This window comes from Ostrinia nubilalis, chromosome 23 (genome assembly GCF_963855985.1).
Source record: "Ostrinia nubilalis chromosome 23, ilOstNubi1.1, whole genome shotgun sequence".
Taxonomy (NCBI): Eukaryota; Metazoa; Arthropoda; class Insecta; order Lepidoptera; family Crambidae; genus Ostrinia; species Ostrinia nubilalis.
This window is the reverse complement of record NC_087110.1, coordinates 4,499,337-4,512,900: the sequence shown is the minus strand read 5'-3', so window position 1 is coordinate 4,512,900 and position 13,564 is coordinate 4,499,337. Positions and strand designations below refer to the sequence as shown.

The 13,564-nt window shown below is 33.2% G+C and overlaps 1 protein-coding gene and 1 long non-coding RNA gene across 2 annotated transcripts; both read right to left on the bottom strand.

Annotated features, from left to right (window-relative positions):
• Window positions 1–204: 204 nt before the first annotated feature.
• Window positions 205–1,230, bottom strand: LOC135083283 (uncharacterized). Its single transcript, XR_010259562.1, has 2 exons — window positions 764–1,230; window positions 205–663 (listed from the first exon to the last, which is right to left on the bottom strand). It is a non-coding gene; the product is annotated as an uncharacterized LOC135083283 (long non-coding RNA).
• Window positions 1,231–3,150: 1,920 nt separating this feature from the next.
• Window positions 3,151–7,372, bottom strand: LOC135083251 (uncharacterized). The gene is made up of 3 exons (XM_063977987.1): window positions 6,587–7,372; window positions 6,097–6,282; window positions 3,151–5,550 (listed from the first exon to the last, which is right to left on the bottom strand). Coding segments are annotated over exons 1-3 (543 nt in total). The 5' UTR covers window positions 6,589–7,372; the 3' UTR covers window positions 3,151–5,195.
• Between the last annotated feature and the right edge of the window lie 6,192 nt (window positions 7,373–13,564).

Sequence of the window (13,564 nt, the reverse complement as noted above, 5' to 3'; positions counted from 1 at the left end):
TAAAATTTTATTTAATTGTTTTTATCATGACAAGTATTGTGCGTTACGAAATGTTTTAAGTTTAAAGAAATGGTGTGTAGATAACAATGTGTTTAATTAATAAATATTCACTTTACTGTAATAAATAATTGAAATATGGAATTAAACTTTGTGTTTATTTTTATACCTAAATATGTATTCCTAGGGAACTGAGTAAAAACATCGTTTTTGCATAATAATTTATTTCATTACATTTACAACTATATTAAAAAACATAATCAATTAAAAGTTAGAACCAGTTAACTTTTTTGATATCTTTTTAATTACACATTCTGTCATATCCATTATTTCGTCCACTGCGTCATGGACTACGTATTGGGCACTAAGTAACACGCACTCGCTGTCAGCATCTGACGTAGATGATGATGAGTTCGAATTTGCTCGGTCACGCTCGCAGACCAGGTCCACCACCTTTATCTGGATCATTTTGAAGCCTTTCTGTTCGTTACACACCACAAAAGATTTTGGAGTTATCCGCTTATTATTTTTTGGAGAAACTCGTTTTTTACGTTTTTGATCAATTTGCGTCGATTCCACCCCAAATAAATCTTTGTATTGCTGAGTGAACTGTTGTAACGGGTCTTGAGCGTATTGAGGAAAATCATCATATACGTCAGTCATTTTCTGTAAAGAATAAAGAGAATAAATTGTAATAAAGTTGCTTTAACTAATAATTAGGTTAACCACATAATAAAACACTTAAAAATACTAAAATACTACATACCTGATTGATAATTAATTATTTCCCACTCACAAGGTAGGTCTTTCGTTGCGGTCTCGCAGTTTGGAACTGATGTGTGACATCAGTTGCAGCGCGCTAAAATATACATCATCACAATTTTCGTACACAATGTATTGAGTTTTTGCACGACTTTGAATGTCCACTTCATCGTTTGACACTTCCACTGCTTCCATAATTTCAATTTTAATTACGTGCTTGGGGACTCTACTATCGATTGAAAGAACGTAGCTGGCTTGTGGTGAGGTAAGATGACTGTGACTACGTTGAGCCATTTTAACTTTTAACCCAAACAAGTTTGAACGCAACAAAGTCGAATTGATAACTAAATAAAATCTATTGGTTGCTTATATCAAATAGGTAACATGAGACGCACCGGCTATGCCACGTGCTATTAATTAACTTCATGTCCAAACCTGTAAAAGTTTCCTCAGCGTTGCAAAATAAATGTAGTAAATTGATTCCTAACGTGTGTTCGATGTCATATTACGATCTCACCGTTTCTATGCGATGATTAATATCACACTTTAAAACATGTCTAAACATGATCTTATTGAGTTAATGTGAACCAATGTCTTTACGTATAAGAAATAAAACCCAAGTAAATAATTTGTCATCATTTATTTATAGGTAGGTACCTTATTAATTAATTACATTTATTTGAAACTTAATATTATCTTAATTAGCTTAGGTTATCTATTATAATAAAGAAAATCGTACAACTAAGGAAAGTATTATAATTTAATTTTAATTACCTAATTCTTGGTTCAATGTTATGCTTAGTTAAATGTTTAGAATGGATGTATGCCCCCAAGCTCTTGTTGACACCTTGTCAGCCGAAACAAAACGTTTATCATCATTACTGGATAGCGCTACTTTGTTGAGACTGCGAGTAAAAATGTTGTGTTTGATTGACTTAAATAAAATATTTGTTTTCCGCACTATATTGCCGTGATACAAAGTTTTTTTATAGTCTGATATTTGTATATCGCGAACAACACTCTTCTTTACTCCCTTTGCTTTTTTAATTGTAGTATTAATGGTCTTTACACAATACAACTTTGAACGTAATCCAACAAACTCTGTTATAATGTTTCCTCCCATTTCGTCTTTGAAAAGTCCAGGAATCTTTTTATTTAGAAGCGGTAAGCCATATACATTTTCTTTGAAAAAATTGCTTGTGTCGAAATAATGTAAGAAGGTTTCTTTTAAATCTTTGTAAAAGTTTTCGGTTTCAATTTGGTAAACGAAACTATCCGTATCCGTGTAACACATTTGTAATTTGTTTTTATACGATGGTTCAAAAACTGAATAATGAAAGTCATACATGTGGCTTTTAGATAACTCTAACACCGTAAACCCTATGTATATTGGCTTATCCAAAATCACCCGTTCAGGTTTTGTTTGTATTGCGACTAAATTTTCAGTGAAAATTGAAACACTGTGAAAACTAGAGCTTGCAATTAATTTATTGGCAGTTATTTTCTTTTTTGTTACATTATTGTGGTCACTCCATTCGTTAACTAAATGTACATTAACTCTTTTTTCGCTGTTTTCTAAGGTTTTACCAAAAATGCTGTTATTGAGCAACTTAAAAAAGTCTTGTTCAAATGTAGATTGAGCCTGTTGTCTTAAACTCGTATTTAGATCGATATATTGTTTTAAGTAAGGACTTTGTTGAAACGTTATGACTCGATGTATTTTTTTTAATATCAGCCCATGTTTCAAACATGTTTTCAAGTGAACATAGTGGATGACGTAGAAGTACTTGTCGTAAAGATTAGGCACGAGCTTAAAAGTCTTACCCCCCGGTGGAATGCATTTCTCAGGACAAAATGGTAAATCATTGTGCCTGTCATGTAACTCTTTCGGATAGCTTAAGTCAACCTCAAGAATGAAACCATACTCTGCATCAGCAGGAACATTAACAATATCGAGACATTCAATTTCTGTCTGGTTTAAAAATCTAAAATTCGACAGCGGTAGAGATTGACACATACTGAATCCGTATAAGTTATTGCAATCTATGTAAACTACAAAGGTATCTGGTTTTAAGGGATCGTATTCGTTCATGTATTTGTTATTGGCGTTGGCATGCCTGTGCGAACACATGCATACTCCTCCTCTGATGCCTGATTGAATCATACGCACTATGGCAAGGTCATCTATGAGCTCCAACTCGACTCCAGTTTTGTAAAGCATTGCATCGAATGATAAACTAGGAGCGGTTACATAGAAAGCAGGATCTAATTGATAATGAAATTTGCAAGTTTTTCTAAACTTTTCAAAAATATCAGTTAACAAGAGAACGTCTGTTTTCAAATACAATTTAGTGTATTGACCCAGATTTTTGATGTGAAATTGTGACCAAACTGATTGAGCATGTTCATAATCTTCATCAGTAATATGCTCATTTGTAAGGGAGCTGTAAAACTCTTTTTTTTCTGGTAAACATCGCTCTTTAAACCGATCCCAGTTATCCATGTATTCGTAGGGATATATACCTTTGCGAGTAAGTAAATTAAATTGGGTAGGTATTGGAAAATGCATGCGTAAATGATCAAACTCTTCTTTTTTAATAGTTTTTGCTAATTTATCTAAGCTAGTGCCAAGAAATTTAAATGAATCTACGAAGCGCAATTGCATAAATTCTTGATCAGAAATCGGAACAAATTTCGTAAATGACACATAATTTTCTTTAGTTTTAGGTATAATCTTAATATTTCCAGGCATTTCACCTAATTGTTTTATGAACAAATGACAGTCATAACCTGCCAAGTTGTGGAAAAATACAGGAATAAACTTAGGTATTTTGTATTGTAAATTACAATATCTGTGGGCTGCACCACGATATAATCCTGTTATGTGGCAGTGATCGCGCACTTTGTCTGAAAATAAAAAGTTATCACATATATGACAGCGAGTGGCTTGCAAAAATTCGGATGCATCTTTTTCGGTAAAAATCATAGGCAAATTTTTAGATAAGATTGCATGAATTTCACGAACATCACGGTAAAGAGATTCTATAAATTTTGAAACACAGTCAGAACCGAGATATGATACATACCGATTATAGCTAGTGTTTACAGTACAGACTATATTGTACGCAAACGCTGAGGGTATATGGTGCTGCAGCGTTTTTGTATTTTGCGTATCAGATTTGTCTTTGTGCACTTCTAAAATTGTCTCAAAATCTGCATAAATGACGAATGGAACATTTTGTTTACGGTCATAATTATTAAATTTTATGACGGTCCCCTTTTCAGGTAATACAGTGACGATCCCGCTACATAAATGATTTTCTAGTTCATCAAAAGTAGTAAAAAACACTAAGCATGTATCACAGAAATAAATTTTACCATGATGAGCTGTTATTTGATTTCTGACAAGCCGCGACAAGTCCTTGATAAGACAATAATGTGACGTCGCGTCATTTTCTAACATTAGCAAATGAATAGTTTTTTTGTTTTTGGTATTTTCAGATTTATATACGGGGCCAATAATGGTTTTAGAATTTTTTAGACCATAAATGATAAAACTTAACTTAGGATTGTTTTTCTCAAAAATCCTAATATCTGAGAATGTGACGGGATAAGATATCCCATTGATATTTAGAACATCTTTAAAATTGGGATAAGACGAGACTCGTTCAGGATGATTTCGAGCAGGGTAAAGAGCTGCTGTTACGCTCCATAAAAAGCAACACTGGTCTTTATTTTGAATATTTATACATGCTTTCTTATTTTGAATAAATTTAGGTAATTTTAAATAAGATGACCCACCTAATGGTTGGTACTTATTGACATTTATTTCTAAATGTGAATTACTTAAAAAAGCCCAACCACTATCGCTTTCCTCAAACTCTTCCATTTTCTTTTTCAATATACTCACTAGTTTAGAAAATAAACTATCAAAATCATAGTTGTGGTAAAGTATAAAATTCTTTGTAACAAAAGATTTCATTTCCTGCATATTATTTTTGAATAACAGGAAAATGCTAAATAATTCAAAATTCACTTTGATGCAAGTATGTACTCTTAAAGCATCATCTAAAAGTGATTTTATTTTGTTATGAATAGAATTAAAGAAAATATCTATAGAAGTTTGGTCAAGTTCACTTGCAACTAATCGGTAAGAAATGATTCGAGAGCGAAATGCAGAACCTACGATTTCCACACCATCACTGTGTGGTTGGGTGGAGTTCTTTTGCTTGTGCAAGCGACTCCGCAAGTGTCCTACCCAAGAGGTTGAACCTATGGACACGTTACAAATAGTACAGAAAGGCATTTTAGAACCAAGAATTAGTTAATAAACAATAAAGTCTCTATACCTACCTACTAGAAATAATGTTGAATAATTCGAATGTAAAAAATAATATTAAAACTGTGTAATAAGTATGTTTATTTACAAGTAAAAATTATTTAATGTTTATTTTATTACTGTAATAAGTCGGTTCGCACTCTTCAAAAATTACGTAAGCGCTACTTATAAACCTTTGTAGAGCCTCCCACTCCTGGGATTGTTCACCGCATTGGAGTTTTACCGCTGCAAGCGCTTTCTTGTAACGCTCCTCGGGTGGAACGTTCTTAACATCGTCGGTGTTGTAGACTTTCAAATCTATGTAGAACTCGCCGCTGGTGACTGCAGTCCGACGACACTGGCCCGAAGACACCCGCGATGTAAAGCTCGATGCGATGCTACGAGTTGTCTCCTTCGCACTTGCCCGCTCGTCCTTATTAATGATTGAAAACAAACTCTTCGTTTTCTTTGGTCTGTGAACAATAGACATTTATTTAAGTAATGATTATTTTATTCAATAGAATATATTTTTTGTTAGTTTTATTTATTTAAAGGTTTTATTGCACACACACAAACACATAAGAATGCTCTGTACAAAAAAGTTGTCAAAAGATCAGCTGTTGTACTTTAAACAATTAGGTACTATTTTACTTTAATTCGCTTAGATTTTTATGTAAGTACTCGTAAAAACTCATTGTAAATTAAAAATTTACCTTTTAGGGAATATTAAAATTAAGTGCTTGTAGAATAATTATGAGGGAGTTTGGTAATATTATTACTAAAATCTTACTATTACTAATATTATTAATGCAAAGTTTGTGTGGATGTCTGGCTGTGAGGATGTTTGTTACTCTTTCATGCAAAACCACTGAACAGATTTTGATGAAACTTTACAGTATTATTGTTTATAACCCAGAATAACATATAGGCTATAATTTATGGCGATCTGTGATATACTAAATTTTACGCGGGTGAAGCCGCAGCCAAAAGCTAGTTAGATTATAAAGGTGGAAATTTACCTAGTTAGGGCTTCAACGTTCGCAACGGAATGGGCGGCAGGCTTTCGCTTCCTCGGCTTAGGCGCAGGCGTAGAAGCGGTTGAGGTCGACGCGCTGGTTTTGGACTTGCTCTTGCTCGAGCGCGGTGGTGGCACCACCTCTAATGGGGCCACGTCTTCAATGCTGGATGCGTACTCAGAATCCGACCTATAAAATATTAATCATCATTAGTCTATCTTCCTAATAATCATGACCACTGTCTAATTACGGTAATGACACATTTAAGTACACTACCAAATACAAAGATACATACTATGCTAGCTAGATATATTGATGGTTGCGGGATTCGAACCCGCGACCAATTAGCTTAACAAAACACATCGCGGTTCTCTACACAAATACTAAAGTAAAGAAAACATGTAAAGAAATACTCAGTAAAGAAAACATTACTTGAAAATTATTTGTCAGAACAAACTAAGTATAAAATAAATGTATAACAGTACTTACTCACATTTTGCACAATCGGGAGCTTGTTTCTTGCTATTCACAAAGAATCTCACAAAGTAATTAATTTTTTGCGGTGAAATTCTGTATTTATGTGATCAATAATAAATTGTCAGCAAAAATTAAGCTAATTAGTTAAAACTAAAGTAACAATAAAATGATATACAAATTTGGACCGTATTTTTATGTTCGATAAGCACAGAAAAAAAAATCACTAGCAAGTAGGTATTACCTTTTGAATTAAAATATTACCCATACTTTGATGTTACGTTTAAAGGAAATATGATTGTGTTACACTATGTTGCAGTAAAAGTGAAATCAGAATCTAAAGTATGTAGGTTAATTTCTTAAATGGCTAGTCAAATACTAATTATGTAGTATTCCAAGTACCGAATTTCCATCATTCTATTTGTAAAGTTAAATTGTAATAAGCTACATTGATTTGAGTCTGCTTCCAACAGAAAACTAATAAACCAACTAATTTTACTCACGATTTTATTCGATTTTATTTTTCCTCACAATGTTTACATCTTTTTTACAATGCATTGTCATTTAGAAAAAAATTGACTTACTTTATAAAGGTAGATTTAACGGTAGAAGCATAATGTATCAGTCACCATTGAGTCACATAGAAAGATAAAAATAATTATTAGTTTCAACTTGCAATGCAACACGAAGTAAACAATAAAAATCTAAAGTTACATGTCGTGCACACACATTCAAAGCATTTAATGCTGAATCTGCAAGTAAGCTGTGTGAGACCAGGAGCTGAGATGTTTAAATCGATGTTTTATTGAACATTTCAATAAAATGTATTTTATTTTCAGATTGGTTAAATATTGATATACATTTTCATTAAATATGAAATAAATGATTTAAAAGATTATTTTATTTTTGCAATATTAGAAAGAGTAAGTACTTATAGTAGTATAGTAGTAAATGTACAATAAATAAATGTCTAATAGTCATAAATGTACAATAATGCAAAATGTCAAAAATTCGAAACAAAACTTTAAAACCATTTTAAAATGAACAGGTTTACAGATAAATATATAAAACTCTTACTCTTGGACTATAAATTGCAGCTCGTACATTCCCACGATCCACGCGATGCAACGTACAGTGTGACATTAGATTTCATCGAGTGCAAGTTCGTCATGTACGTAATAATTAAAAAGTATAAGTGCACATTTTAAAAACTCTGTGAAACCAGTGCAGTATTTCCTAAAATGTAAGTGTAATTATATATTTCATATACTTTTAAGTTTATAGGATAACTTTCGGATCATGATTTTCGTTTAACTTGCGAGAGAGATTACCATTTTTTTGATACCTCTTTAAGATCATCACTCGCTTGCTGTTCCCAAGCTATCTGGGGTCAGTGCAGTATTTTTTCTTTTCTATACGTGGTTAAATTATGAATAAATAAACCATTTTTTCATTGATTTATAAAGAAAACTTTCTTCGCTTTGATTATAGTGTTACTCAAAATATTTAATATATATCACAAATAAAAATCTTTAAATACTAAAATCAATAGATAATTGTTTGCTAATATTTATTACAGATTTTATTGACGATTAAAAAAAGTTCTCTTTATTTCAGGAGTACCTACTGCTCAGCAAGACAATTAAATATCTACAATAATAAGCAGAAAACGTCGTTATAGATCTTGGTTAAAACAGGTAACCTTTTTATTTATTAATAACGTTGCAATATTGTTAGAAGTTTCGGTTCTGTATTTAAACTGTTCACAATTTATTTAAAGCATTATTTATTTTTTCAGATCCCCAGTGACATGATTTAATTAATAAACTAATTAAATCGTGGATAAGAAACTTCGACGAGAAGAAGAATTGATTTATATCATCAATAATCGTAGTAAAAAAGGTCTTAATTTATTTCAATTTATATATTTTTTTTTTTTTTTTTTTTTTTATGCATAACAAGGCAGATATTTGACCACAATCGCACCTGATGTTAAGTGGGATGCAGTCTAGGATGGTACATATCTGCCCTGTAAGTGCTTATGATAAATTATGGTTGTGGTTGTTTTATTTGAATAAAAAATCTCAAGGTATGGTGTTACATAAAGGTGATGGTATGGTTGTGATAAAAACGGTAAAGGTAAAAGGGTAAGTAATGGTAAACGGTAATAAAAGGTAATAGTAATCAGGTACCTAAGAAAGAACATTCAGAGATAGAATCTTGACATAGCTCTTCAGCTGTGTATGTTAGGTAGGAGGACATTCAGTGAGAGAATCTTACCATGGGTCTTGAGCTGAATGTGTTAGGCAGAACAAACGGTAAGAGAATCTTACCATGGGTCTCTGAAGATACTTACCTCGGGTCTTCAACCGTTTGTGTTAGGAAGGACATTCAGTAAGATAATCTTACCATGGGTATTAAGCTGAATGTGTTAGGCGATACATTCAACAAAGGAATCTTACCATGGGTCCTGAGTTGTCTGTGTCATATTAGGCAGGACGTTCGGTGAGAGAATCTTACCACGGGTCTCTCTGAAGATACTTACCTCGGGTCTTCAGCCGTTTGTGTTAGGAAGGACATTCAGTAAGATAATCTTACCATGGGTATTAAGCTGAATGTGTTAGGCGATACATTCAACAAAGGAATCTTACCATGGGTCCTGAGTTGTCTGTGTCATATTAGGCAGAACGTTCGGTGAGAGAATCTTACCACGGGTCTCTCTGAAGATACTTACCTCGGGTCTTCAGCCGTTTGTGTTAGGAAGGACATTCAGTAAGATAATCTTACCATGGGTATTAAACTGAATGTGTTAGGCGATACATTCAACAAAGGAATCTTACCATGGGTCCTGAGTTGTCTGTGTCATATTAGGCAGAACGTTCGGTGAGAGAATCTTACCACGGGTCTCTCTGAAGATACTTACCTCGGGTCTTCAGCCGTTTGTGTTAGGAAGGACATTCAGTAAGATAATCTTACCATGGGTATTAAGCTGAATGTGTTAGGCGATACATTCAGCAAAGGAATCTTACCATGGGTCCTGAGTTGTCTGTATCATATTAGGCAGAACGTTCGGTGAGAGAATCTTACCACGGGTCTCTCTGAAGTTACTTACCACGGGGCTTCAACCGAATGTTTTGATCAAGATACTTATTTAAATGTATTCAACACTCCGTTCGTAGTGTATTATTGGGCATTCTGTCAAACCAGAGTGAGCGCAGCGAACGGTCGGAAGCGAAGCGGACGACTGGGGGACAGAATGCCCAATAATACACTACTTAGAGGTACTGGAAACATTTTTTATATTTAAAAATAACTGAAATAAGCGCCTCAGTTATTCAGTATTATAAATTATTTCCCATCTTTGACTTGCTGTATCTCCAAAAAAATTGACTAAGAGCATTGGAATGAACTTCAAACGGTGGCAAACTTTATTAAATTTTGTAAAATATGAAGCAACGATATCGACAAAACGCTCTCTTGTGGTAGTTTCCCCAAAACAGTGAAGAAAGTGCCAAAGTTACATTTTGGCGCATTGTTGCAAATAAAGGTAATAAAAATTCTAAAGGGACCTAACAACATCATAAATACTGTAAAAAAGCGTATTTACGATGTTTTGATGTCGACATTGACTGGCCTATTATGTAACTAAATAAAGACTCCAATAAGCTTAGGTAGGTATTTAGCTTAGACACAAATATGTACTTACAAATTAATCCAAAGCAAAGTTTTAAATTATATTATTACAAAATATAAACGGTGGTTACTAGTAAGTTTATTTTATTGTCGATTTCGAGGAAAACTGATTTATATTTGTATTTTCAATCGATTTTATTAATGTTTTTTTTTTTAAATTATTATATCCATTTCAATACTGTGGCATTTCCTCTTTCTTATAAGTTTTATAAATATACAATATTGTCATTCACTCGTCTTATTTCCCACTGAAAGTAGTTAAAACTAACAAACTACACGCGCATGAAGTAGAGGGAGCGCCTTACTAACAACGATGTAACTAAGACATTTTCAATTTGATCGAGTCACAGTTTTATTCTTTGGATAGCTAATGAGTAGCTTGTTATGTCTGCCATATATATTTTTGTCTATCGTGTATAGTTTTGATGCTGTATTTAAAAATATTTGGTTTTTATAGCTGCAATTTTCATTTAATTTTAAATATTTTCATTATTGTACTATTTAGTTGATATTGCGTATCATCTATACTAATATTATAAAGCTGAAGAGTTTGTTTGTTTGTTTGGTTGAACGCGCTAATCTCAGGAACAGTCAGGAACTACTGGACCGATTTGAAAAAATCTTTTTGTGTTGGATAGCCCGTTAGTTCCTGAAGGCTTTAGGCTATCATTATCATATCATTTATCATCACGCTAAGACCAATAGGAGCGGAGCACCAATCAAGAATATTTCAAATCAGTGAATTTTTTCCTTTTGAGAGCTGACGCTGCGTAAACGGTTAAAGTTTCGCAAAAATCATGTATGACAGGATTGTTCCCCTTTAAAAGTTCTTTAAAAAAGTCCGCGATAGTATATGTCTATATTTTAAGGTTGGCTCATAGTAACCATTTTTATGCAAAAAAAATCTGTTTTAAAATAATGCATTATTTGCGAAGGTGTTTTTATAAACGGGTCATTCCATAAAAATCTGTATATTTTCGACGTCATTTTGTCCGTAACTTTTTTAAGATGCTTTTGAATACTTTATTAGTGTAAATTATAGTTTATTAATTAATTATGTTATGTCTAAAAGGGCCAGTCACTTTATGCTTTATTGTAGGAGAAATTATAATTTTCAATTTTTTCATACTACATTACTCCTATGACTTCTAATAAAGTACAAAACTTATAACCTTAACATTTATAGATAAGTTAATATACATAATGTAGTTGTTTTGTTATTATCACTATATAAAAAACATCATTCCCTAACTAGTAATTTAGTCCCAAGTGCCGTTTAAAGCTAGGGCCTGACGCTCTAGGGACTGACGATTTGGAGTAAAACTTAACACAAATGCAGATTAACTTTATATTATAAGATGCTTAATACGATGTGCCGAAAATAGCCAAAAAACCACACGTAAATACTAATTAAATTATATACAATTTCTTATTGTAATCAATAAAGCTACTCAACTAGGGACTGACGAAGTGACTGGATTAACACATTTTTCCGCAACAACTGGCACGTTTGCACTAATTCAAAAAACGGCTACCGCAAAGCCAGTATGGTCTGAGGATAACTTCGTATCGTACTTTAAACTCAACTAAATGTCATTCACTCTAAATACATATTAAAGCGCAAAATTATAAAATCAGTCCGTGGCGAGGGAATGACGCTAAAAGCTGTAGACTCTTTTTGAACTAAAGAAAATCAAATTATTGTTTATTGAAACCGCAAAATATTAATAGAATTTGGTGTAATATACATTTAAATAGATTATTCGTTAATTAAAACAAAGGATAAAGTTGATGTTTTTATAAATGTGGGTCCCAAAACACAAACTTTTGGAGTACGGACATGCCTAGGGAATGACGTTTTGGGTCATTCAAAAGGAATTTAAGATGTTTTAAAAACAGTTTCAAAAAATATAAATGGGTGATGAATAAAGCACATTGCGAGCTGTTATTTAACAATTTTGGAATAAAATATTAACAAATATTTCATGTGAAATGTGGCGCGGACTAAGAGTTGACATATTTTTGTGGAATGACCCAAACATGATATTAATCCTTATCCAAATAAATAAATTATTCACCACAAGTATTTAATTTTAAACATTCTTGCCCTTTACACCATTCGATTTCAATAAATATCTTAGGAGATAATTATCGCAGTTTTAAAATCACATCGCAGCAAAATAATGATCAAGTAAGTACTACGCGCGCTACTGATGGATCAATGCACAGCCTAAACCGCTGATCGTAAAGACCTGAAACTTGGACGGTGTGTTCTTTGTATGACGTAAGCATCTGATAAGAAAGGATTTTCCAAAATTCTACCCCTAAGGAGGTAAAAAGGAGGGGCAAAGTTTGTATGAAATAACGATATTCCTTCGTCCAATCTACTTAAAATTTTGCATAAGCATTCTATAACAGAATTAATGGAAGACGTGTTTCGTATTTTAGTGAAATGCACCCCCTAACTATGTTAAAAAGGGGTAGAAAGTTATTTTAGTGGTGATTTGCTTCAAAGTTGATATTAATTGCTTATTAGTGCATTTTTTTACAATCATGACGTCATGTTAACGACTACCATACTCTAGAGTGGGTGCCCGCTGCGTGCGCTCGCCCAACAATGCATAGTAATGCATGAAAGTCATGCCGCGGCAGCGTTGCCAGACGTCCCGATTTTGGCGGGACGTCCCGATTTTTTAATCAAATTTAAATGTCCCGCGCGGGACAGGCTCGGTCCCGCTTTTCGGAGAGAGACACTCACTTCACCAGAGAGCCCCGATTACGGTAACTTTTAACGTTTCCAATCCAGACGCGCTTCATCGATTCTGCGATACGATTGGTCAAAACAGTTGACGTCAGCTGTTTTGACCAATCGTATAAGCGCGTCTGTATTGGAGACGTTAAAATTAGCGTAATCGGGGCACTGACTATTGTTTGAAACGCCATATTATTGTAAAGAATAAAACTTTTTTAATTTCGATTTTTGTTATTTTTTTATTCTAAAGACGAATTAAACGATAGAGTAAATCTGATTTAAAATATTATTTTTTTGTTAAAATACATTTTCTGTGGCTAATTTTGCTATCTATTGTCACGCAAACGTAATTTTAAGTCAAATAAAAAAATACATTTGAAAACCTTTGATTAAATACGTTTTTTTACTATGTCCCGCTTTTGACGGAAGAATCCCGCTATTTTCACTCAAAAAGTACCAAAGTCCCGACTTGGCGAAAAAATAAAACTGGCAACGCTGTGCCGCGGGCACCTGCTTGCGCTGTATACATAAACTCATTTTCGCGCGAGAGTT